Below are 26,519 nucleotides of genomic sequence, written 5' to 3'. Positions count from 1 at the left end.
AGAGAGACAAGTGGTATTTAGTAATAGTGGAGTGTTTTTCAGTTGTTACTCAGCTTTTGCAAAAACTGATCGTGAAGTATTTTACAGACTGAAGGGCTCCTCACATTAGTTTACAGGTATCTCTCGTCGTTGCAGTTGTCACGGTGTTATCGGAGTTATCATATGCAGCACTAAATTATATGTACAAATAAATGAACAAAGGATTGATTTTTGTATTCTTTATTTGAAAGACCAACAGATATGATGTAACTGATTGTGCTTCCTGAATGCCGCATGTCAGCGTTGTCTCAGCATATCCACCAGCTGCTGCTTTCCGTACTTCCTGGCGAGGTCCAGGGGGGTCCTGCCTTCCTCATCCCGGGCCCCCCTGTCCGCCCCCGCCAGGAGGAGCTCAGCCGCCGCCTCTGCCCGGCCCCTCTCTGCCGCCCTGTGCAGCGGCGTCTGTCCCCGCCGATCCCTGGCGTTGAGGTCAGCAGAGGCGTCGACCAGCAGCCGCACCACACCAGCGCGGCCACTGTCTGCAGCCCAGTGCAGGGGCGTCTGCTGCCCCCTGCTGGTCCTGGCGTCGACCTCCGCGCCGGCGCCGACGAGACAGCTGGCTGCCGCCACGTGACCCCTGCCTGCTGCCAGGTGCAGGGCGGTCCACCTGCCCCCCCACTCCTCCCTCGCCCCCACGTCCGCCCCCGCCGCCAGCAACTCGCGCAGCTGCTCCGCCGCGCCCTGCCTGGCCGCCTCTATCAGCCTCCTCCCTCTCTCCCGTTGAGAGAGGCTCCTGCACAAAACATCGACACTCTCTCACTCCACTACACACACACACACACACACACACACACACACACACACATTTTGTCCGCCACTCGTGGTCTCACGGTAGCGTTCTCGCTTCCCGAGCACGGGGTCCCGGGTTCGATTCCCGGCGGGGTCAGGGATTTTCACCTGCCTCGAGATGACTGGGTGTTTGTGTTGTCCTCATCACTTCATCATCATCCAGGAAAGTGGCGAAATTGGACTGAGCAAAGGTTGGGAAATTGTACAGGCGCTGATCACCACGCAGTTGAGCGCCCCACAAACCAAACATCATCATCATCACACACACACACACACACACACACACCGAATGAAAGAAACCGTCACAGACGCCACACTGCGAGCAGCCCTCAATACACTTCTGCCCAGCGACGAGTTACAAATCTAGAAATCTTCCCTCTAGGATACAGATCAACCAGCGTATGACAGACACATACCATTATCCCATTATCGAAATCTGCAGCCGCTTCCCGTTAAAAATTGGTGCACTGCATCTCATTACCGGCTGTTTCAACTTTTTCTCCTCATTCACGCCGAGGAGTCACCTCCTGTGACCTCTGCACCCTGTTGGTAAACGATCTTTGAGCTTTAGAGAAACACACCTCTAACGGTTACTTGTGTGTGGAGCAATCCCTTCCGACACTCGGGAAGAAAACACATGCAACTAGTCAGATCTGTAAGTACAGATATACAACTTCCTCGTCTGTTAACAAAACGTAGGTCACCACACGGACAATATTAGTGAAAGCGAGAGCGGTGAATAATGGATAGATTGCTGGGTTTATGTATTACTCTATATCAACATTGTCTTCATCAAAATATTTTCCACTGTGTGATAATACATTCATTCCAGTGTTTGTTCCGCTGTGTCAAACAATTCTACAAGTTTTGTTGTGATACCCTGTAGTTCTCTCAGCGGTGCATTTCAAATCTCATCTGTGTACGAAAAAGACAGCCATTTACGGTTCGTCGTAATTTTTAGGAACAAAATTTCACATCGGGTGATGGTGCAGCCAAGGGCGTCACCACAGTATGGTTTGCAGCGAAACATGCAAGAACACGCAACAAATTCTAAGCAGATGCGTCATCGCAGTGCAGAAATCATCAACTGTTCCGCCACACATTTGGAGGTTTTTTTTCGGATTGCGTCATGCCGCTGGCGTTGAGTTATAAGGTTTTACTGCTTGCTGACCGTTTCACCTTGTGACAGAAATTCGTGGTGCACCAAACTGTTGAAATCGAAAAATATTTACATCAGTCGTAAACACTTCCCGTACTGATAGTAGATTCGACAAAAGCAAAATCTAATGTCTCTAAAATCTTTATGACTTTCACTCCGTTCTCATAGCCAAATTTAATACAAACGCGATAGTCCGCTTTTATATTAAACAAATAATCGCCACTTCTACTAACACACCAATAACCTTTCCAAGATGTGACATCAGACAAAATATCATATTTACCTGGTGGAGACATACTTTTCAGACACGTTTACCTACATAACGACAAAAAAGTCTTGCGAATCTCAGTTATAAAAAACGCAAAATGGCGAATTCTCTGTTACTTTTTAGCACTACTCGTGTCGCAAGAGTTGTGTTTCAGAGCACCCCATCAAAGGAAAGGCTTAAATTCTCCAGTACAGCTGCACTGTGTTTTGTTTAAAAACTGCATCGGACGGAATGTATGCGCCAATTGTGGATGAAGTTGTACAGGAACACGCATTCACACGAACAGGCATCCGCTTTGATATATCTAACAGATACGGGAATGCTGACATATGATTCCTGTTAATTTACTCCGTAATGTCGTGTTTTTCTGGACAGGGCAGTCGCTGAGCTGGGAGTGAGCGCCGCCAGGCTGTGTGGCCAGACTGGGTCGCCGGGACAGCACTGTGCAGCGGAGAGGGCGCACGACTTGACGGACACACTGTACCGCGTCCAGGGCAGAGGGCGGCCAGGGCAGGCTGCGCCGTCTGCAGGCGGCCCTCGCAAGCGACGCCCCCTACCGCCTGCCAGCGACTGTCGAACACATTTCAGTATGTGCTCAAAGTATTTGAATAAAGTGTATTCCGTCTACGTACAATTACGAGTAGTTTCTAATTTCGACCTGAGACCATGTGTTTCACCATGAAGAAGCAACCGCGTGCCTTCAGGCAGAGACCAGGTCGAATGTTAGACGTGCGACAGCCGTGTCTGCACACGCAAGCGGCTGCAGCGTGGCACACGCGAGCTGCAGGAAGGGCCGAGCGTCGGCCGGCCTGCCCCCTGTACTCGGCTGACTCGCCGGCAAGGGCTGCCGCCGTCTTCTCCGATGGCCGCACGGCCGCAATTGACACACTTCGGCTGCGGAACGGCAGTCGGCGCTACATCAGGGTATTTTTGAAAATATCGGTATTTACTAAAATGTGGATACCGACTCTCGACATCTTGAAAAAACTGTGCATCGGCGGACAAAATATCGCGATGCGTCTACGTGGACAAGGAAAAAATATCCCGCATTTTTCCTCGACTTCTCGGTTAGAAATAGATTTTCTCCCGGGTCAAAACACACTTTTTCCGTGTCAAGTGACACTATAATCTTCCTTCCCACTGTAAAACTCATCAATCCTTTGACTGCTATACCGACGTAGTATTTCCCGGCCCTTTAGAAAAAGAAACTCAGCGGGAAAAAAATGTTCTGCAAGACCTTTGATGTCGTGCATATGTTTTTATTATGGAGGTATGAATTCGGATTCCACTAAACACCGCACGTTACTTTCCGATGCATTGAAAACGAGATTGCAAAAAGCTTTTTTAAGCCAGTCATACCTCATATCACGTGATCTCGCCAGCAGATGACAGCACACGACAAGTGATGTAGTCAGCCAATAGCAACATCACTCTTAGGTAAGGCCAACACACAAATAAAAAAACTTGATAGTTTAAATGAACATACAAAGGCAAAATACCCTCAGACTTCAAGAAGAATATAATAATTCCAATCCCAGAGAAAGCAGGTGTCGACAGATGTGAAAACTACCGAACAATCAGTTTAATAAGCCACAGCTGCAAAATACTAACGCGAATTATTTACAGACGAATGGAAAAACTAGTAGAAGCCGACCTCAGGGAAGATCAGTTTGGAACACGTGAGGCAATACTGACCCTACGACTTATCTTAGAAGAAAGATTAAGGAAAGGCAAACCTACGTTTCTAGCATTTGTAGACTTCGAGAAAGCTTTTGACAATGTTGACTGGAATACTCTCTTTCAAATTCTAAAGGTGGCAGGGGTAAAATACAGGGAGCGAAAGGCTATTTACAATTTGTACAGAAACCAGATGGCAGTTATAAGAGTCGAGGGACATGAAAGGGAAGCAGTGGTTGGAAAGGGAGTAAGACAGGGTTGTAGCCTCTCCCCAATGTTATTCAATCTGTATATTGAGCAAGCAGTAAAGGAAACAAAAGAAAAATTTGGTGTAGGGATTAAAATCCATGGAGCAAAAATGAAAACTTTGAGGTTTGCTGATGACATTGTAATTTTGTCAGAGACAGCAAAGGACCTGGAAGAGCAGTTGAATGGAATGGACAGTGTCTTGGAAGGACAGTATAAGATGAACATCAACAAAAGCAAAACGAGGATAATGAAATGTAGTCGAATGAAATCAGGTGATGCTGAGGGAATTAGATTAGGAAATGAGACACTTAAAGTAGTAAAGGAGTTTTGCTATCTGGGGAGCAAAATAACTGATGATGGTCGAAGTAGAGAGGATATAAAATGTAGACTGGCAATGGCAAGGAAAGCGTTTCTGAAGAAGAGAAATTCGTTAACATCGAGAATATATGGGTCAGGAAGTCTGTTCTGGAAGTATTTGTACGGAGTTTAGCCATGTATGGAAGTGAAACTGATGATAAATAGTTTAGACAAGAAAAGAACAAAAGCTTTCGATATGTAGTGCTACAGAAGAATGGTGAAGAACAGATGGGTAGATCACATAACTAATGAGGAAGTATTGAATAGGATTGGGGAGAAGAGAAGTTTGTGGCACAACTTGACCAGAAGAAGGGATCGGTTGGTAGGACATGTTCTGAGGCATCAAGGGATCACCAATTTAGTATTGGAGGGCAGCGTGGAGGGTAAATATCGTAGGGGGAGACCAAGAGATGAATACACTAAGCAGATTCAGAAAGATGTAGGTTGCAGTAGGTACTGGGAGATGAAGAAGCTTGCACAGGATAGAGTAGCATGGAGAGCTGCATCAAACCAGTCTCAGGACTGAAGACCACAACAATAACAAAGCGTTCAATATAATATTGGTCTCAAAGATTAGTAAGCTGCAAGAGAAGCTAAGACTACACATATAATGTTGATGATCTGTGCGCGTGTTACACTTTGACATGTCACACTAACCTGCCAGTAAATTTTTAGTGGCGATCCAGATGTCTCATCTTCTGGGCTCGAAATTCCTCTAAATGGCTCGTCACCAAAGAGTTCATTTTTAAATTAGAGTCAAACGCTCTATAATGTAATAAATTCATCATACATCAGTTCATCATGCGTAAAAGGGAATTTGCTTTGAATGTAACGCTTTTCAAACCACCATTCGCAGTATTTTCCCGCGACCTGTTAGAAATATGAGGTTCGTTTCAGCAGTTGACAGAGAGCGCCAGGTGGAAGGAGTCACCGCGCTTGCGCAGCTACGATGACGTAGGAGGCCCTCATGTTCGTACGTGTAAAACACTGAAAGATCTTACATCATGTCACTAAAGAAACAAGACATCACAGGATTACTTCAACAGCATCGGAATTTCGTGCACCACACTAAAATGCACAATTCGCCTTAAAGCGTGCATTCCTAAGTCGACATTCCGATGTTAATTTTCTTGCAGCACCAGTACTGCATTACATCATGTTTGGTTCTTTATTACGGTATAACACCATAAGTGCACTCGATGCGCAGCGAACAGTTGAAACTAGGCAATAGTGTGAAATTAAACACTTTGTTTCAAATGAACTGGATGCCTCAGCGGGAAAGATTAATAAAAGCCAAATCTCTTTAGCAAAACTTGAAAAATAACTTCATTCTTCTGCAAAGGGATTACTGCTTGACTGTCATATAGGTGGAAATTAAATATGAAACTAGTAACATACTTTATTCCTCTGTAATTGTGCGAACGTATTTTAATTCATTTGACAGCTCCCAGTCACAAAAATCCGTTTTGTTTTAATTTAACCCGAGAGCAATAAACGAAGAGGAAACAGTAAAACCGCTGAACGTATACACAGGCCACGTGGAGGCGACCCACCTGCCCACCACAGCTCGGGCTGCTCTGTGCACCAGCCCCGGATCCACCGCATTTCCCAAGGGCGGCGACGTCAGATGGCGGCTCCCAGCCACACTTCTGTAACCACAACAGGGAGGAGGGACTGCTCACACGCCGCTCAACTGCGCATGTGCGAGAGGCAGCTCGCAACTGTTCAGACGAATCCAATTCAAACAGTTGTCACGTCAGACTCATCGGAAGCAATTTGTTGTAATCGATCACTGCATAGTCTTCCCAAAGCCTTCGACATACTTTGCTGTTGGCAGACGCTTGTATGAGCACTGTGTTTTGTTGTTGTATGTGGCGCATTTCCTTCGCAACTAAAGTTTTATTTTCTTTTCTTTGCTGTCATTCATGTTTTGTTGCTACAGTATTATTCTGCAGTCGCAGGGTACAGTATTATCCTTTCTTAGAATATTGGTTCTCACCAATCAAAGTCACAAAAATTTAAATGGCTCTGAGCACTATGGGACTCAACATCTTATGTCATAAGTCCACTAGAACTTAGAACTACTTAAACCTAACTAACCTAAGGACATCACACACACCCATGCCCGAGGCAGGAATCGAACCTGCGACCGTAGCAGCCCCGCGGTTCCGGACTGTATCGCCAGAACTGCTAGACCAACCGCGGCCAGCCACAAAAATTTAACTCAAAATTAAAACGGTGAAAAGTTGCCGCAATTCTAAATAATTCCCGGGTTTTTCCCGGATCTCCCGGTTGTCCCGGGTCGTATACACCCTGAGCTAGCAGCCTGTCTATCCCCTTTACAGCGAGAGTTCAAAGTAAAACGTTGGACGTTCAGGCATACCGATAAACACTCTGCTAAAAACGGTACCTGCACGCCGGTGGCACAGTGAACGGCGCCTGATGGGTCCATCGTGGTGTTTCGTCACCACAGCGGGTTTATCCGAAACACTTCACTTCATGCCCGCTTCCCTGTTTTTCCATTTCTGCAAAGGACAGGCACCTACCAGCTACAGCGTCGAAATTTATGGACATAAGTGAGAGATCTGTTAGTGCACAAAATCCTGCACCGGCTACACTTTCGCAGTTATGGAGCGCTGCAGGGGCAGCAAGGGTCAGTATCTGTGCAGGCGACCTACGACGACTTGCTGGGCCAGCGCCGTGTCCAGCTGCTACGCTACGTCGAGCAAAGGGATGCCCGCCACGTTACCAGGGGATATCCCCCGCCGTTTGTCACGTCAGTGTGTTGGCAGTGACGATATTGCCTCGCCTGTGCTTTTAAGACGAACGACGCAACGTTCCTTCTGACATGTGTGCACGTCCGAGGAAGAAGGCACTGTAGTGGCCGCAGCCGTTGTGAAGAGCTTGAAATGTACTCACAGACGCGAATACGGGCAACCGTCAGCTGTGTGAGGAACGGAAGGCAATGAAGATTTGTGCCGGAGCAGGACTCGGCCCCGGATTTCTCTCTCTGCGCGAGCGCTTGCCTTAACCACTTCGGCTATCCGTGCACGACTCACAGCCAGGCTCGAACTCCCAAATGTCATTGTTACTCCATCGCAGTCTGTACTCGTGTACACACATGTGGTGTGCGTACTGTAAGACCTTCGGTACACACACCGTCAAATTATTTGACTTGTCGCTCTAACGAAGTAGGCGAGTGTCAGCAATATGCCTCGTGGTCTTATCGTGGCGTGTTTATCTTCTGCCGTTAGGTCGGACGATAAAAATGCCAGTTGCACGCTTTCAGTAGCAGATTGATGGTGACCAACTTTAAACAGAACTTGATTAATTTTCACACACATTTATTAAAATAATAAAAAGCATAGACATTACGTAACTTGATTCTGGATGCTGTTTACAATTGACAATCTGAATTTCCTTTGGTCTTGGTACGTTAATCTTATTCTCACATATCTCTGATGCTTAACAAAGTGTGTATTCATTTATCTTCAGGGCTATGTACAGGAATATGATAATCTTATTAGGTGCAGACTGAAACTTGACTATAGACTAATGCAGACTGACTAATCGGAGGTCTGTACACTCGTTATAATACCTCGCGCGCTAAAGGTATCACTGCGCGAGTGTGATCCGCAAGGAGAAAAGGTTCTGTGTTAGCAGCAATCTCATTGGCTGCGTTACACATTAATACGCGGATCGGCGGAAGCAGAATTTGGTTCGTCTCTAAGACAGCGCCATCTCGTGGTGCGGAGACGGACGAGCGCTGCGCCTGCGCTGTTGTGCTTAGCGGGGTGCGCTCTAGTGGGAAAGTTGTGTACGCGCTGACTACGTGGAACTATGTACACAGCAACACATCAATCACCGTGCAGGGGAGGATACTCTGATTGCCAGATGCTGGAGGATGAAGACTATAATTCCTTGCCTGTGTTGTTTATTGTATCTTCTTAACAGCTGTTGCTGTCACTGTGCCTCTTCCTTCGGACATGTGTTTGTGTGCAAAGGACCTCTACATCATTTTTCTTGAGAGGTAGGGATACTGCAGCCACAAGAACGACAGAAATCGGCTCTCGGCATATATGCTGTCCAGGGAGCAGTCCGATCCGTGAAGGTGTCGGCGTCGGTTGCACCATCACTTTCTCCCAGTGGGGCAGGGAGCTAACTCCAGAGACTTACTGGAACGTCAAACAACAGCGCCCAGCAGCAGTGTACCACATTGCTTCAGAACTGTGGTGTCAGTTAATGGGGAATACAGTGTTTGAAGTTTCTCACTGGATTTGCTGTCTTATTTCACTGATGCACAAAATATTCTCAACTCCAAACCTGAACACTTTGTCATTGAAACTTGCCCGCAGCACCAGTGAGGGGCAGGCAGGACATGGCCTGACGTCGCCACACTGACAGCTGCACCCACCAGCCTACAAAATGCAAGTGGCCGCTCACGCCGCGTTAAACCTTGGCCATGTCCTGCCACTGGGATGACACAGTTTCCGATGGAGCCCCTAATTACTCTCATTAATTTTAGCCTCACCGTTCACAGTAGTGTAAAATCCAGTAGCAGCTGTGAGTAGCTTTCACTGTTAGTGTGTACGCTGGGCTTCACTCCTATGGGGTGAGGGTTGTCATACTGGCGTTGCTATTTTCCCAGTTGCCCACGGTGATACTGTGTAGAGCGTGAAGAGGCTGTTTCCTGTCTAAGAAGTTATTGTATCTGAAGTTTGCATATTTTTGGAGCTATGCAGGTGGGCGTGGCATACAGTCAGGCTGCGTTTCCGTCGAAGACGGCTGAGAATCGTGATGTGCGTGACGAACGCGCCAACGTACGAAAGTGAACAGACGTTTCAATACACTGAACTACGAGAAAAGACCCAAATCAATAAGTGAGTCTGATAGGGTTCTGGGCGGTGGAACACCGAGACTAACACAGTCAGTTTCAGGGGACAGAATAACGAAACTGGATTGTAACAATAGGAAGCCATGCGACCCATCACAGATAGATCCACACATTCCACACGTGTGCGGCTGACCACCACGGGTAATTGAGCAATGAAGCCCTTGAATCTCTGTATAGGGAGGAGTAATGTGTTTTCTAAAATCAGTTCATACATATCATGTCCCGTGAAAGGTACAACCTATGTTTCCCACCCACTTTCCCAGTTGAAACTTAGGACACACCTCTCTGTATAGCATCTTGCTGCATTCTGCTCCAATCAGTTTCAAGCTGAATAGTCGCACTGTTGCTAGTCTGAGGCCTCAGCAAGTACTATTCTAGGACATTACACAAAGTCAAGGCAGTCTCAATGAAGCCATCTCGTAAACCTTTCAATTCAGTGTCAGATATAAATTTTTGTTTTCATAAAGCAAACTGCTTATTGCATATCAGCGACCGATGGTAGCTGACATGGACAAACTAAGTATTAGAAAGGTATTGAGAAGAAACTGCTCCACGGTGAAAGAAAAACCAACACTGAAGAGACGTGCCGAATCCCACCAGCTGCAGGGCGTGGTTTAACACGCCTCCAGCCTGCCACACCCACAACGGAACTGACCTCATTTCCCGCTTATTGTGAACGAGCACCACAGCTGAGTGTGCCTTCACACCTGAATTCAACTTTTATTATGGCTGTTGTTTTCACTCTGACCTTTATACACCATTTCCAGAGCTTCTCATATACACCTTTGTATTAAGGATTTCAACGGTTGCTACAAATGAAAGTGTCAATAAATCCCAATTAAAGGAAATTCAAAGAACACTCAGACAGACTAAACAAGCCGTATTCACATTCCTGCAGTTAGTTTGCCGTGGTACTTCTAATTCTACTTTCTCTTCTTTCATACCCCCCCCCCCCCCCGACAAGGAACCACTTGCGTGCGAGGTCACAAAAGGCCAATGACCTTTACGACATTTGGTTCCCCACAATATGGCCTGTTAATGGTAACGGTGGTCGCCACTGGAAGTAGCCAATGGTGAGCACAGCGTGTGGCTGTGGACCATAGTTTAACTGATCAGTTGACAAGCAATTCACAACAGTGCTACACTACTAGTGCTGTTGATACGAGGCCGAGTGTTGACAACGATAAACAAAGCAGACATTGCATTATCTCTACAACAGTTATCGAAGTTGACATTTCGTTAGAAAGTAAACCGTGGGATTCCGTGGTCTAGGGGTAGCGTCTTTGATTCATAATCAAAATGTCTTCGGTCCCGTGTTCGATCCCCGCCACTGCCTAAATTTTGATAAGTAATCAGCAGTGGCGGCCGAAGACTTCCGGCATAAGAAGTCAGCCTCATTCTGCCAACGGCCTTGTCAAAGACGGCGGAGGAGCGGATAGAGGTTTAGGGCACTCTCTTGTCCTAGGGGTGGGAAACTGCCCCTAAAGGCGGAAGAATCAGCAATGATCAACGACATGAGGATGCAGAAGGCAATGGAAACCACTGCATTAAAGACACGTAACGTGTATCCACAGGACATGTGGCCTGTAATTGAAGAAGAGTCACGATGATCTCTCCATTGCCAAAAGATTCCGGAATAGTACCCCATTCGGATCTCTGGGAGGGGACGGCCAAGGGGGAGGTTACGATGAGGAAAAGATTGAATAATCAACGAAAGGATAACGTTCTATGAGTCGGGGTGTGGAATGTCAGAAGCTTGAACATGGTAAGGAAACTAGAAAATCTGAAAAGGGAAATACAAAGGCTCAATCTAGATATAGTAGAGGTCAGTGAAGTGAAGTGGAAGAAAGACAAGGATTTCTGGTAAGATGAGTATCTGGTAATATCAACAGCAGCAGAAAATGGTATAACAAGTGTAGGATTCGTTATGAATAGGAAGGTAGGGCAGAGGGTGTGTTACTGTGAACAGTTCAGTGACCGGGTTGTTCTAATCAGAATCAACAGCAGACCAACACAGACAACGATAGTTCAGGTATACATGCCGATGTCGCAAGCTGAAGATGAACAGATAGAGAAAGTGTATTAGGGTATTGAAAGGGTAATGCAGTATGTAAAGGGGGACGAAAATCTAATAGTCATGGGCGACTGGAATGCAGTTGTAGGGAAGGAGCAGAAGAAAAGGTTACAGGAGAATATGTTCTTGGGACGAGGAATGAAAGAGGAGAAAGACTAACTGAGTTCTGTAACAAGTTTCAGCTAGTAATAGTGAATACCCAGTTCAAGAATCACAAGAGGAGGAGGTATACTTGGAAAAGGCCGGGAGATACGGGAAGATTTCAATTAGATTACATCATGGTCAGACAGAGATTCCGAAATCAAATACTGGATTGTAAGGCGTACCCAGGAGCAGACTTTGGTGTCACCGCCAGACACCACACTTGCTAGGTGGTAGCTTTAAATCGGCCATGGTCCATTAGTACATATCGGACCTGCGTGTCGCCACTGTCAGTAATTGCAGACCGAGCGCCACCACACGGCAGGTCTAGAGAGACGTACTAGCACTCGCCCCAGTTGTACGACGACTTTGCTAGCGACTACACTGACGAATCCTTTCTCTCATTTGCCGAGAGACAGTTAGAATAGCCTTCAGCTAAGTCCATGGCTACGACCTAGCAAGGCGCCTTTAGCCTTACAGTGCTTGTATTTAAGGAGTCCCATTTGTATCGTCAAGAGCGATGTACCACAATGATGGATTAAAGTTAAGTATTACAGCAGCTACGTACTTTTCTTTATAGCATTCATTACGTATCCTGTTTCAGACCTCACGCCAGCCGGCGTGTGTAACGCGTGCATTTCGGCTACTTCCGAGTGGCGTGGCTGTCTTGCTACGCCACAACACAGATATAGACCCAGATCACAATATAGTAGTGATGAAGAGTAGGCTGAAGTTCAAGACATTAGTCAGGAAGAATCAATACGCAAAGAAGTGGAATACGGATGTGCTAAGGAATGATGAGATACGTTTGAAGTTCTCTAACACTATAGATATAGCAATAAGGAATAGCACAGTAGGCAATACAGTTAAAGAGGAATGGACATCTCTAAAAAGGGCCATCACAGAAGTTGGGAAAGAAAACATAGGTACAAAGAAGGTAGCTGCGAAGAAACCATGGGTAACAGAAGAAATACTTCAGTTGATTGATGAAAGGAGGAAGTACAAACATGTTCCGGGAAAATCAGGAATACAGAAATACAAGTCGCTGAGGAATGAAATAAATAGGAAGTGCAGGGAAGCTAAGACGAAATGGCTGCAGGAAAAATGTGAAGAAATCGAAAAAGATATGATTGTCGGAAGGACAGACTCAGCATACAGGAAAATCAAAACAACCTTTGGTGACATTAAAAGCAACGGTGGTAACATTAAGAGTGCAACGGGAATTCCACTGTTAAATGCAGAGGAGAGAGCAGATAGGTGGAAAGAATACATTGAAACCCTCTATGAGGGTGAAGATTTGTCTGATGTGACAGAAGAAGAAACAGGAGTCGATTTAGAAGAGACAGGGGATCCAGTATTAGAATCGGAATTTAAAAGAGCTTTGGAGAACTTACGGTCAAATAAGGCAGAAGGGATAGATAACATTCCATCAGAATTTCTAAAATCATTGGGGGAAGTGGCAACAAAACGACTATTCACGTTGGTGTGTAGAATATATGAGTCTGGCGATATACCATCTTACTTTCGGAAAAGCATCATCCACACAATGCCGATCTGGCAAGTGCGAGAATTATCGCACAATCAGCTTAACAGCAAATGCATCGAAGCTGCTTACAAGAATAATATACAGAAGAATGGAAAAGAAAATTGAGAATGCGCTACGTGACGATCAGTTTGGCTTTAGGAAAAGTAAAGGGACGAGAGAGGCAATTCTGACGTTACGGCTAATAATGGAAGCAAGCCTGAAGAAAAATCAAGACGCTTTCATAGGATTTGTCAACCTGGAAAAAGCGTTCGACAATATAAAATGGTGCAAGCTGTTCGAGATTCTGAAAAAAGTTGGGGTAAGCTATAGGGAGAGACGGGTCATATACAATATGTACAACAACCAAGAGGGAATAATAAGAGTGGACGATCAAGAACGAAGTACTCCAATTAAGAAGGGTGTAAGACAAGGGTGTAGCCTTTCGCCCCTACTCTTCAATCTGTACATCGAGGAAGCAATGATGGAAATAAAAGAAAGGTTCAGTAGTGGAATTAAAATACAAGGTGAAAGGATATCACTGATACGATTCGCTGATGACATTGCTATCCTGAGTGAAAATGAAGAAGAATTAAATGATCTGCTGAACGGAATGAACAGTCTAATGAGTACACAGTATGGTTTGAGAGTAAATCGGAGAAAGACGAAGGTAATGAGAAGTAGTAGAAATGAGAACAGCGAGAAACTCAATATCAGGATTGATGGTCACGAAGTCAATGAAGTTAAGGAATTCTGCTACCTAGGCAGTAAAATAACCAATGACGGACGGAGCAAGGAGGACATCAAAAGCAAACTTGCTATGGCAAAAAAGGCATTTCTGGCCAAGAGAAGTCTACTAATATCAAATACCGGCCTTAATTTGAGGAAGAAATTTCTGAGGATGTACGTCTGGAGTACAGCATTGTATGGTAGTGAAATGTGGACTGTGGGAAAACCGGAACAGAAGAGAATCGAAGCATTTGAGATGTGGTGCTATAGACGAATGTTGAAAAAACCTCTGAGATGAAGAGGTTAGCACAGGAAAGGAATTCATGGCGGGCCGCATCAAACCAGTCAGTAGGCTGATGACAAAAAAAAGAAAAAAAAAAGAAGAAGAAGAAAGGAATGGCAGATGAAATATTGGTGTTTCTAGAGGGTGAATAAGCAGAATGTACAGTCTCATGTGTTTGACAGTGCAGACAATGTACATGAGGAACGCAATGATGGCGATACGTGTTTAACGAGTGGAAGTGATACTGAAACAGTTGTCGAGCCACGTAGTTCATCGTTCTTGTCAGACAGGGATCCACAAATCCCGCCTCCACTGAAACGAAGTGAAGGACTATCTCTGGCCAAGAAGCACAGCAATATGACCGTGTCGTCCGTCCTCGAGGGAGGACGAGACACACTCGTTACAAAAAGTGGTGTTTGTGCATTTCGAGAATGCCCGACAGTTTACAGGGTTGCACGATAGTGACCTACTACGTTATGCACATCAAACTGCGTGTGACATAGGTTACAGTCATTTGTGGGGAAGCAGTGGATGGGCATAGCTTCGGAAAGTGCTACAAAATTGAAAAAACAGGTAACGAAATTCCAAATAAGGCCTGAAGTCGACAATGCACAGCAAACTGCAGGAGCCACTTGAACATTTGTAGATGAGATAAACTTGTCGCATCATTCAGTACAGAACTTTTTTTGAACTTTGCTATTCGGGACCTCAAGAGAAAATGCACGTAACAGGGGACTAGAGGTACCGCAAAAGTTCTGTCAAGATGAACTAATATCAATGCCTTAATGCAGCCATATACAACTGAGCCGACCGTTAATCTGGATGGTAGAGTGGCTGCAAAGTTAGTTATTGTGCTGGCACAAGTTGGGGGTGCTGCGCCCCCTACGATTCTTTGTCGTGTGTGATCTTGCAAGGGCAGTAGGGAGTAGTTACGCCAAACCGAGCAAGAACAGGGAAAGGGGCGTAAGAGGACGTACGGTACGAGCACCACTTTTGATCGATAGCTGGTTAAAATAACTTACTTTCGCTCCATTCCTGGTCTGCGTATAAAAACCATGCCTATAAAACGTACTATCGCACAAACTGCACGTACGCCTTGAAGGAGAGCCAGTTTCACGACGAACACCACGACAGACGGTTTCGCATTCGTTTGCCGTGCGGCATCACATTCCAGCAGTTGCACTCACGCCATCACGTGTATGCGTCATCTAAAAGAGTGGATGGTTAGCCGAACGTTCTGAACAGTTTGTAGCTCCCAAGGTCTTTGCTTCGATCTCGAGGGTGCGCACCGTTGCGACCACTGTGACTCACGGTTTTGCATTTGGTGCTCGCGGTTCAAGTTGATGATCTGTCCTGAACATTTCTGAAATGTGGACGACGTCTATTTTGTTAAGTGTGTTACGTGTATCCCACAGGAGGTGGGTCTCAGTACCTTCCCGACACTCATTTTCTGTCGCCCTCCTCATCGAGATGGTAAGTCATTAGCAGCTGATATTTATATTTTCCCCGTTAGAAGCGTTAACACTTTCAAATGAGCAAAAGACTGAATTTGTTATCTCCCACTCAAAGAGGTTCCTCGTGAGTACTTCCGAACAGTTCTACCTTCATTGCCGTGACATGTAGGTTTCGTCGAATGACAGTGCACCGGCAGTCTGGCTTTATACCCACTTCCTTCAGAACTAATTTCTAATATTCGCAAGGAACATCTAGAGCAGCAGTTACATTGAACACACCAATTAAATGTAGATATAATTTTTCCTGATAGCTGTAAGCTCAGCTTTATCGAAAATTTCAGAAAAATTCAAATTAGATCTTTTTAGCGTTGACGGGCAAGGCGCTGAGCATTACTGTGGGTGAGCAAGTCGTGCGTGTGCAGCGGCAGCACTCACCGCAGGCGAGAGACGGCCGCGTCGTCAGGAGGCGGCGGAGTGTGGCGGGCAGCCGCGCCGCTGGGAGGCTGAGTGGCGGCGCTGGGGCCGGGACTGGCGGGCGTGCTGAAAACAAGAAGCGCTGCAAACAAGAGGCGCTGCAAACAAGAGGTGCTTGGATGGATAGAAGGGTTGTTGAACAGGACATTGCAAATAAACCACTAGCTCATTTATCAGGGACTTGACTGTAACAGACACAGGAAACAAACATTAAGAAACCAGATTAATAACTTTTCAGGGAAGGTACCTCAGAGAAGGCAGCAGTGCAGAAAGACTGCAAGACATGAGACAATGGAGCTAGGCCAGTGGAAACTTTTACAGTGATTGAAAATATCATAACATCTAAATGTTGTCCACTAAATAGGGTCGACACACACGAGTTAATGACACACTCGACTCAGATAGGCCCATGCTAAACACGATCCAACGACAAAGCCGAATTGATGTACATAATGACAACGTAGATATGTTACTGCCTGACATATGGTAAGAGGCTGCCACTGTATCAGAATTAAAAGATTGAATTTATGATTGTGTTCACTTTAAATAGAATCTAAGAAAATCGATTTCTGTGACGGCTCGAGGAATAACGATTGCACGGTGGAAGTAAAATTAGTAAACAACGGCCTCAAGTGCACGTTTATTTATTGAAGATACGAATGGTTTCTGCCTGTGGTGTTCGATAACTTTCACATAATGCTGTGAAGAGGTAAACACTAAAAATTCTCATTTGCACAGGGAAGTCAGCTAACATTAAGTAGTGTGTGCGTTGAAATCACGTGTCGTTAACCACGGGGCTGGCAGGGAGGACGCTCGCGTCAGCTGCGCATCAGACAGCATGGAACAGGGCGCGTCACACCAGTGTCAGCCACCGGGAAGCGATTTACGTATCGTATATCAAGATCTGAATGTCCATTTTTACAAATGTACAAAAATTACACCGTAAACACAAAAAAAAGGTATTTCAATACCCTACGGATATCGTGTATGTTAAAAAGTTTATAAAACAATAACAAGCCAACGTGATGGTTTAAACAGTAATTTTTGTGCATTCAGTGTGAGCACCATGTGTTACACGAAAAGTGCCAAACCACTGGCTCATTTCCTGCCACACACAAAGCAGCTGGTGTCTCGTTACAGAATTCGCAGCTTCAACAGCGCGGTGTCGCAGACTCTGAAGTGTGTCAGGCACAGGAGGGGTACGAGCGCCACGTTTCACGTAACCGCACAGACACGAGGGTCAAAGTTTCAGGCCTGAGGTGCTGGTTTGGGAGGGGGGATGAACTTCATCGCCGGTGGCCCCCTGAGTCTCCAGGCCGCTGTGCTATTACGAATATGTGAGATAAGTTATTTGCTACGGGAAAGGCGTCTTCGCATTCCTAACGATAGCCTAAAAATGGGGTTCTGGGTTACAGTTCCACCTATCACGTTTGCTATTTGTTTTACAAAACTGTTTTTCAGATACACGATATGCGTAGGGTATAGGAAGCCCTGTTTTGGGTTAAACTTTTGTTCATTTTTAAAAACAGTTTCAGGTCTGTAAACGTGAATCGCTTGCCACTGACTTAACACTGGTGTGACGCGCCCTCTTGCACGCTGCCTGATGCGCGGCTGTAGTTCCTCAGCTGAGGCGAGCACAGCTGTTGCCTGCCCCGTGGTTAACGATACGTGGTTTGAATGCACACTCTGCTCCATGTTCGCCGACTTCCCTGTGCAAATGAGAATTTGTAGTACTTACCTCTACACAGCATTATGTGGAAATGGCCTACTTCTAGAGTTGGAAAATGGTCATATCTTTAATATACAAGTGAGTAATCGACACTGTTTTTTACAAATTTTCTTAACTGAAATATTGCTGATTTCCAAAAATGTTACCTAAAATAATCAAGGAACTAGTTTTAACATCAGCTGGCTGTGACTTTTGGCTGTGAGGAGTTTGGGAAGCTAATTGCTGAACGGCAATCAGAACTATATTTACATGTACTGAATATCAGAGCAACAAGATTTGTTGCTGCTTGGGGGTAATAAAATACGTTGGCTACAGAAACTGCTGGCATAATGGATACAAGTGCCAAGGAAATTAAAGCAAATTACACAAAGTACTGGGTGATCAAAATGTCAGTATAAATTTGAGAACTGAATAAATCACAGAATAATGTAGACAGAGAGGTACAAATTGACACACATGCTTGGAATGACATGGGGTTTTATCAGAACCAAAAAGATACAAACGTTCAAAAAATGTCCGACAGATGGCGCTTCATCTGATCCGAATAGCAATAATTAGCATAACAAAGTAAGACAGAGCAAAGATGATGTTCTATAAAGGAAATGCTCAATATGTTCACCATAATTCCTCAACAATAGCTGTAGTCGAGGAATAATGTTGTGAACGGCACTGTAAAGCATGTCCGTATGGTGAGGCATTGGCGTCGGATGTTGTCTTTCAGCATCCCTACAGATGTTGGTCAATCACAATACATTTGCGACTTCAGGTAACCCCAAAGCCAATAATCGCACGGACTGAGGTCTGAGGACCTGGGAGGCCAAGCATGACGAAAGTGGCGGCTGAGCACACGATCACCACCAAATGGCGCGCACAAGAGATCTTTCACGCCTCTAGGAATATGGGGTCTGTGTTTTTTTCTCTTTCTTTTGGTTCTAATAAAACCCCATGTCAATCCAAGCACGTGTGTCAATTTTTACCTCTCTATCTACATTATTCCGTGGTTTCTTAAGTTTTCAAATTTATACTGACTTTTTGATCACCCGGTACTGTCTGCAGTGCGGCAGAAGCATTCGGTGGTAAGAGCGTACGGAACGCCAGCTGGTCTTTACACTCACTGACGTATCACACTTCTGAGCGAGCGACTTGTGCTTGTAGGACACTGTGTTTCAGTTGGTCCGTGCACCACACTGCAAGGTACCGTTATACTGCGCCCTCAAATGCAGTTTTCCAGGGGGGTCACAAACTGCGTTCTGCTGGTGGCAGAAACAAGGCATCTAGTATCTTGGACTGCCCTTAGCCTGAAGACCATATGTACACCTGTCGCGAGAGATGCCATACTGTAGCTATCCTTCAGTACACGGTCAAAGCTTGAACACCTCACACTTCCTACAGCCCAGGTAAACTGATCAAATCAGCTGGTTCTTTCATGTAAGGTGTGACCAACGCAGCACCTTAGGCTGCTTACAAAAGCACTATTTGTTCATGGGCAGTTCCTGTGAAAGCCAAGGACAAAGACGATTTTTAGGTAGGCCAAGTGTGGATGGTCATTTCTAGTCATGACATTGTCTTTGCCATGTGTTCTTAAGACTACATTCTTGCGTAACTCTGAACTTTTTTTTTCCCGATATCATTATCAGTTATGATAGCCGAAAGTTCACATTTGGCATATACAGGGTGTAACTTTTTAGTTGGCAAACCAGAATAACTCAAAAAATAAGCTTCAGATTCTACATAATAACTATGTACATTTTTCTTGAACATTTGTTTTGATTCTTATTAGTTGTCGCAGTAAATCAAGAAATTCCATATTCTCATTTTTGCATGGAACATGGTTACGGATAAATAAAAAACACTTATTTACTTCATAAATTTTTATTCACTGAAACTAAAACTCTCCCTCTCTCCCCATAGGGTGGGGTTTGAGAGAGGAAATGTTGACCCAAATACTGTATTAATTTCTTCTGCAGATTCTGGTAAGTTTTGTTTGTTTCGCAGTCATGAGGCCACACAACTTTTAATTATCAAACAAATCATCTGACTAACTAACTAACTAACAAAACATCCTACTTTTTATTTATCCGTAACCATTTTCCATGCAAACATGAGAACATGGATTTTCTTGAATTGCAGTGCCCACTACCAAGAATCAAAACACATGTTTAAGACAAAATGTACGTAGTTTTTTTTTTGTAGAATCTGGTTCTGCAGTAAAAAATGGTTCCCATTTGAAATTTTAAAGTTGCCTTACGCCCCACCCGTGGGGAGCTGGGGTGGCGGGCTAATTTTAGCACCATCAGATATCCCCCTCAAAAATAATCAACTTTGCATTTTACACATTATTTCATGTGAAGCTTATGTTTAGAGTTATGCTGCTTTATCAACTTAAAATTTACACCCTGTATATGCAGGCAAAGTATTAATATATTTTTAACTGATGTAATGAAAACATGCCAAGGGTTTTAGGGCCATTGCATAGGTTCTGGAATCATCAAACGTCACTTTTAGCCAGCATTTTTCCATGAATAAAACCTTATGAGGCGCTACCTTTGTATAAGAGGCACTTCACGTCTATACAGATACAAGCGAAGTGGTACTACAGAGGCAAAAATGGCCTCGGGAGGGTTTTCATGTGTTGAAAAGAACGTAAAATGACTTTAAAACTTTTACCTGGAAAACTGCAGATTCTGTAAATTATTTCTAACAACATTTTTGTGTGTCGAAGTATACAAGTGAACTGTCAAAATGTTGACGACTTGCAGAATTCTACTGATAACGGGTGTCCCACCTACAACTTTTCACCGTCAAAATCTCTGGAACCACCAACAGATACTGACTCACAGCTTTCACGGGTACGAATGTACGGCAGGGTCTCACGGAAGCCAGTACTGCGAGACATTCTGAACCGTGTGCAAATACTGGTTTCAGCACGATCTTAAGTTTTTTCAAAATGGACACACCATATTATTCAATACACAGTAACATGAGAAATCATAATACTCGTAGTAATGGGACTGATTGCATCGCAATATGTCAGTTACATCCCGAGAAATTCGTACACGAATTTGGCACGTGAAATGGGTGGAACACTACATTATTGTACTTTTTGCGATACAAGACTGACCTGCACGCTGCTCGAAATTGCAATGTGATTGACATACTACGATACAACGAACGCTGTATTTATGTACTGCTGTGTACACTGTTAGTACGCGGCCTGGGAAACATCCAGATGTCCAGTCACCCGCAATGTAAACAGGGACACGGTTTATTCGTATGTGCTTCATTGAGCTTTTGACAGTACTACAGTGCACGTAACGGCGTCGAAATGCCGATGACCACCGGCCAGAGTAAACAAAATTAATGGCTGTCAAAGGGCCGCACAGAGAGATGTATGCTGTTTGTACGTAGTTGTACATCAATCACACAACAGTACATGCCATGTGCAGGATGTGTCACTGAACATCTTTAATGACTGCAACCCAAGTGAACCATTGCAGATGGCACAAGCCTTGCATAAACATAAAGTAGTACCAACAAAACAAATTTTGGCTTCTTAGTAATACCATAAATGTACGACAAGTGTGGAGTCAGTCACATGTCTCACAGCAACACAGCTAATACATAAATTACTTTCCGAATCCCAAAATGTACTAGAATAAATAAAATGTCTGCAAAACGCCGCATTGTAGAATGTACTTGCAGTGAGGCAGTCGCAATTCCTGAAGTCAGGGTGTATAAACAGACAAGGAAAAGATTCCCGGAATTTTTCCCGATATCCCGCTTAAAAATGCACTCTTACCCAGGCGAAAATACACTTTTTTCTTGCTAAGTGACAGTTTTCCGTAGATTTTCCCTCCCAAGTGTAAAACTTATCAATGCTTTGAACAGTTAAGTTTTGTACACTGGCGCAGAAGTTCGCGGAAAAAAAGGGAACAAGGGAGAGAAGTTTTGGAAAGACCTTTGATGTCAGCAACATATACGCTGCATATTTTCGTATTACGAAAGTGTAAATTCGAATTGCACCGAACACACACAGCACCTCAGTTTCCGGAGCTTCGAAATCGAGATTGCGATGCCCTTTTGTCAGCCAATCTTATCTCGTGTCATGTGATCTTGCCAGCCGATGGCAGCAGATATTCAGAGCATAGGACACGTGATGTGGTAAACCAATAGCAACATTACTTACATAGCACACGGACACAAAGAGGAAAAGTTAATGGTTTACATTAACATGCATAGCATCGCAACAAAAAAAAAGCTAACCTTTCACATATAATATTGGTCTCTGAGATTGATAACATACAAGGGAAGCTAAGCTTCACATCTAATATTGATCTTTTTTGCGTGTGTTACACTTAAAGTACTTCACACAAATGTGCCAGTAAATTTAAAATATTGACGTGAATGTCTCGTTTTCTGGGCTAGAAATTATTCTATGTGGCTGGTCCTGAATGTGTTCACTTTTAAACGAGAGTCAAACACTCTGTTATTTAAGAAATTCAACCCACTTTCTCACACGTACCAATTCATCTTGCGTAGAAGCAAATTTACTTTGAAAGTAACACTTTTTAAACCACCATTCGCAGTACTACCCCGAGACTGTCAGAAATATCTTCGGCTTAGCAGTAGCCAGAGCGCTAGAAAACAGGCATTACTGTGCGTGCACAGCTGCAGTGATGTAGGAAGGCCACATGTTTGTGTGTATACAGCATAAAGAGAGCTTAGATTACGGCATAAAAGAAACAGGACACGAGAGGATACTCCGTGAGCATAGGAATTTCGTAAACTATACTAAAATGCATAATTCGGCCTGAAGTGCACATTGGTTTGTGCAGATTTACAATGAAGTATGTCCCACCTGACATTAAGCTTTTCAGTACGGTTTTTGGGGCGTAAATTTTCCTGGAGTATCAGTACTGTACTGTACTATCTCATGTCTGGTTCTTCATTATCACATAATCTCACACATGGCATAAGATGAGAACATGCACTTTACATTCAACGAACAACTGTGGAATGAAACACTTTGTTTCAAATAAATTGACTGCCTCAGTGGGAAAGATTAATGAAGCCAAATATCTTTAGCAAACTGACAACAATAAATTCATTGTTCTGCAAAGTAAACTATTTCATCTTCTTCAAATTATAATAAAGTAATACCTGTACACACACACACACACACACACACACACACACACACACACACACACGAGTTTCCAGAATGAGATTTTCACTCTGCAGCAGAGTGTGCGCTGATACGAAACTTCCTGGCAGATTACAACTGCATTCCGGACCGACACTCGATTTCGAGTCTCAGTCCGGCACACAGTTTTAATCTGCCAGGAAGTTTCACACACAGTCGATCAACAATGATCACATCGTGATCACCTGGATTCCGGTGGCGTCTCCGCCAGCATCTTGCCGAGTTCGACGACGTCTTCTGGCTGGGTGCGCACTGCGTCAGCCCAGCCCTGCGTCGCCATCACTCGGTGTGTGTGGCCCTTTATGTAGGAGACGGCCGTCTGCCGGAGGCCGGGGCAGCAGTGTCGCACCGCGAGAACAGCTGTGGCCGCCGCGTTGTCCACCGTCAGCCCAGCGGCCAGCTGCTGCTCACACTGCGCCTTCAGGCTCGCCACGCCGTACTTGTCGGCGGCGACGAGCAGACGCGGGGCCAGGCTCGCCAGCTGCGGGGCACGGAGGGTGTACAGGTACGTCAGCAGCTCCCTCAGCACCGGCCCGTCCACGTCTGCGACGTCGACGAGGCCGCCGCGCGACTCCGCCGTGTCGTGGCGAAACATTGCTGCGAAGACGGGGCTCCCGGCCACGAGGACCGCCCTGTGCACCACCAGCCGCGTCTCCCCCGCCACCAGTGTGACGGTGGCGCCCTCCCCGTCATCCAGCAGGGCGCCCAGGTACACCGGTGTGCTGTGCTGAGCTTCATTGCCGGCCGCCATCGTAGTCGATTCTGAAACACGGCGTTACGGGGCAGCTCTTTATCGTTACGCAGCACCGTCGACGAGTGTACCTGCATCGGTCGACAGTTCGCGAAACATGTCCGTGCGTGTCAATTACGACACCGAGATACCTGCCACTGGTGAACAGCTCCGAGTCTTTGGTATCACAATTTTCGAAGTTTTCTGTATTCTTTCAGCGTCTTCATTTCCTGCAAGATGTCCTCGGAAACGGAGGAGACCCAATTTATTTAATTTGTAGCTACAGTGCAGAAATTGTCGAGTCTTTCAGAATGGAGGAGCTTAGTGTTTTAACGTACCGTCAGCAGCGAGGTCATTAGAGTTTGGTCTCAATCTCAGATCAGCGAAGGACGGGGAAGGAAACTGGCCGTCCTCTTTCAATGGAACATCCCGGACTTTGCCTGAAGCTATTAACAGAAATGGCGGAAAAACTGCACCACGATGGCCCGGACGTGGGTTTGAACTGTCCTCATCCCGAATGCGAGTCCAGTGTGCCAATCACTGCATCACCTCACTCAGTCCTTCAAAGTGGAAATCTAATGTAGCTCTAGTAAGGTCAGCACAACTTACAGTGTCACTAAACCCTTCTAATTTCTCCGGATAATTGGAAGATCACATTTTACGAGTGAAAACTGCATTACTGTTATATTTATTTTATTATTTTTATTTGCACATCAAGGTCCGTAGGACCAAATTAGGGAGCGAATCTGCAATGTTATGGAACGTGTCAGTACATGAAATTACAACATAAAAGTACTAACAGAAAAAAAAATTTATGAACCCGAAGAAAGTCAACAATACAGCGAGAATCGGTTTAATTTTTCAGGGAAGTCTGCAACAGAATATAAGGACTGAACCGTGAGGAAACTCTTCAGTTTCCATTTGAAAGCGCGTCGATTACTGCTAAGATTTTTGAATTCGAGCAGTAGCTTATTGAAAATGGACGCAGCAGTATACTGTACACCTTTCTGCACAAGACTTACGGAAGACCGATCCAAATGCAGGTTTGATTTCTGCCTAGTATTAACTCAGTGAAAGCTACTCACTCTTGGGAATAAGCTAATGTCGGTAACAAGAATACGGACACAATTACCACAATCGTTGCCGAGTAGATGAGCACCGGCCTCACACAGTACGTTGCCAGGACGCCTCGAAGATGTAGCCAGCTGTCGCTGCTTGTTCCTCGGTATGCATAATCTGAGTAGCACCAAATCGCTGGAGAATCCCGTTCCCAAACATTATGTGACTTGCTGTACATCGTGTGTGAACGAATACGTGGATCAACTAAAATCATACTGTGGCAGAGTGCTTTCGTCACTTACTCCCAGAAAGCCTGATAATGAAGCACTGTTACACTTATTTTTGATGGCTGATATTAAAAGGCTTTTCAAATAATTAGTTGGCTTACAGCTGATTCGAGACGGGTAATTTTTCACTAAAATTGTTTTAGTAAATGTAAGTCAATTACATCGGCAAGGAAACACTGACTGCTTCCCAAATGCACCGACTTTACAAAATCCGATTCCTTATTTGTACTCTGTCATATCAGTCTGCTATCAGTAGGATTAACATTTCAATGAATTTTTATGTTGCTAAATACTTTTTACCTCTCGTATTTTAACCTTTCTGAGCTCATGTCAGCCCAATTGTTTCGATCTATTATACACGTTATCTGCACAGGAACAGAACAGAACAGAACAAAACAGAAAAGGCAATCATATCCACACTGTTGGAAAAAGAATTGGCACACCTTGAAAGACGTCATCGATTTTGATCTGATGACGGGATACGCCACCTGAGAGACTGTAGATGTACTGATAACGGTTTCAACGTAGTCTGACAACAGACAGCCTAGTGGCACTGCTACGAGAGCGCCATCTGAATGTTCGCAGTCAGAAGGCCGAGTGCGGTGGAAACATGTGAAGCGAGCAGACCACCACGCAAAACACACACACACACACACACACACACACACACACACATAGCCGTGCTTCCTGCAGCCAAACGAGTAAGTTCGAAAGGGGTCAAACTCGGGCCCTCCGAGTGCCAGGTTGGTCTTTTCAGAGTATTGCAACACGAGTTTGTAGTGCTGCACCAACCGTGCAATGAAGCTGCTACGAGTGGTCACGCGAGCCTCCTCACACCGATAAACGAGCCCGACACCCACGCAACAGAACATCCCGCCAAGATCGTCGTCCTGTGAGGGCGGCACTGGCAGATCGTACAGCTGCCGCGGCGCAGATAGGGAGGGCTTGTGAACCGAGACCCAGACGCGGCGACACCGACTGCGGCCACCCGGTCGTCAGCCCTCGGGCCTTCCACTGACGCCACAGCATCGTCGTGCGCGGCTCGGCTGCTGGCGTCGGAGGACCACCTGCGAGACAGAACGGCGCGGCGTGCTCTTCAGACTCTGCCCGCACCCCAGTGACGGCCACCTGCTCGTACGTTTCAGACCTGCTGAGCGCTGCCTCGTGCAGTGGATTCGTCCGAGACACACTGGCCGCGTCCCGGGGTGCGGTACGCTACACCTCTCTTCCACCTTTCGTGTTTCTGGAGGGAACGCTAGCCATCGCTCGGTAAGTGTATAATGGCGTTAGACTCTTTCTTTTGTCGTTCTTGCGCCAGCAAGTTGTGTGTCGTTTGAAACAGGATACTGCTCGCCCACGCACTGCCCCTGAAACATGACTTATTCAGTCGGCAACGTGGCAG

General features: G+C 45.3%; 1 protein-coding gene across 1 annotated transcript; it reads right to left on the bottom strand.

The window, feature by feature from the left end:
• Positions 1-276: 276 nt before the first annotated feature.
• LOC124719754 (poly [ADP-ribose] polymerase tankyrase-1-like) lies at positions 277-25,666 on the bottom strand. Its single transcript, XM_047244954.1, has 3 exons — positions 23,227-25,666; positions 16,071-16,175; positions 277-772 (listed from the first exon to the last, which is right to left on the bottom strand). Exons 1-3 carry the CDS (start codon positions 23,790-23,792, stop codon positions 277-279), a joined length of 1,167 nt encoding a protein of 388 aa, XP_047100910.1. The 5' UTR covers positions 23,793-25,666.
• Positions 25,667-26,519: the final 853 nt, after the last annotated feature.

This window comes from Schistocerca piceifrons, chromosome 11, assembly GCF_021461385.2.
Source record: "Schistocerca piceifrons isolate TAMUIC-IGC-003096 chromosome 11, iqSchPice1.1, whole genome shotgun sequence".
NCBI lineage: Eukaryota > Metazoa > Arthropoda > Insecta > Orthoptera > Acrididae > Schistocerca > Schistocerca piceifrons.
The sequence above is the reverse complement of the archived record's forward strand: the minus strand, read 5'-3'. Positions and strand labels throughout refer to the sequence as shown.

What these genes read in the sequence shown, in the direction of transcription:
- LOC124719754 (XM_047244954.1), bottom strand. Translation starts at nt 23,792, where the DNA reads ATGGCGGCCGGCAATGAAGCTCAGCACAGCACACCGGTGTACCTGGGC. An exon ending in GAGACGCCACCGGAATCCAG is followed by an intron (nt 16,176 to 23,226) that starts GTGATCACGATG and finishes TCTTGTTTTCAG; the next exon opens with CACGCCCGCCAGTCCCGGCC. An exon ending in GCGGCCGTCTCTCGCCTGCG is followed by an intron (nt 773 to 16,070) that starts GTGAGTGCTGCC and finishes TGTTTTGTGCAG; the next exon opens with GAGCCTCTCTCAACGGGAGA.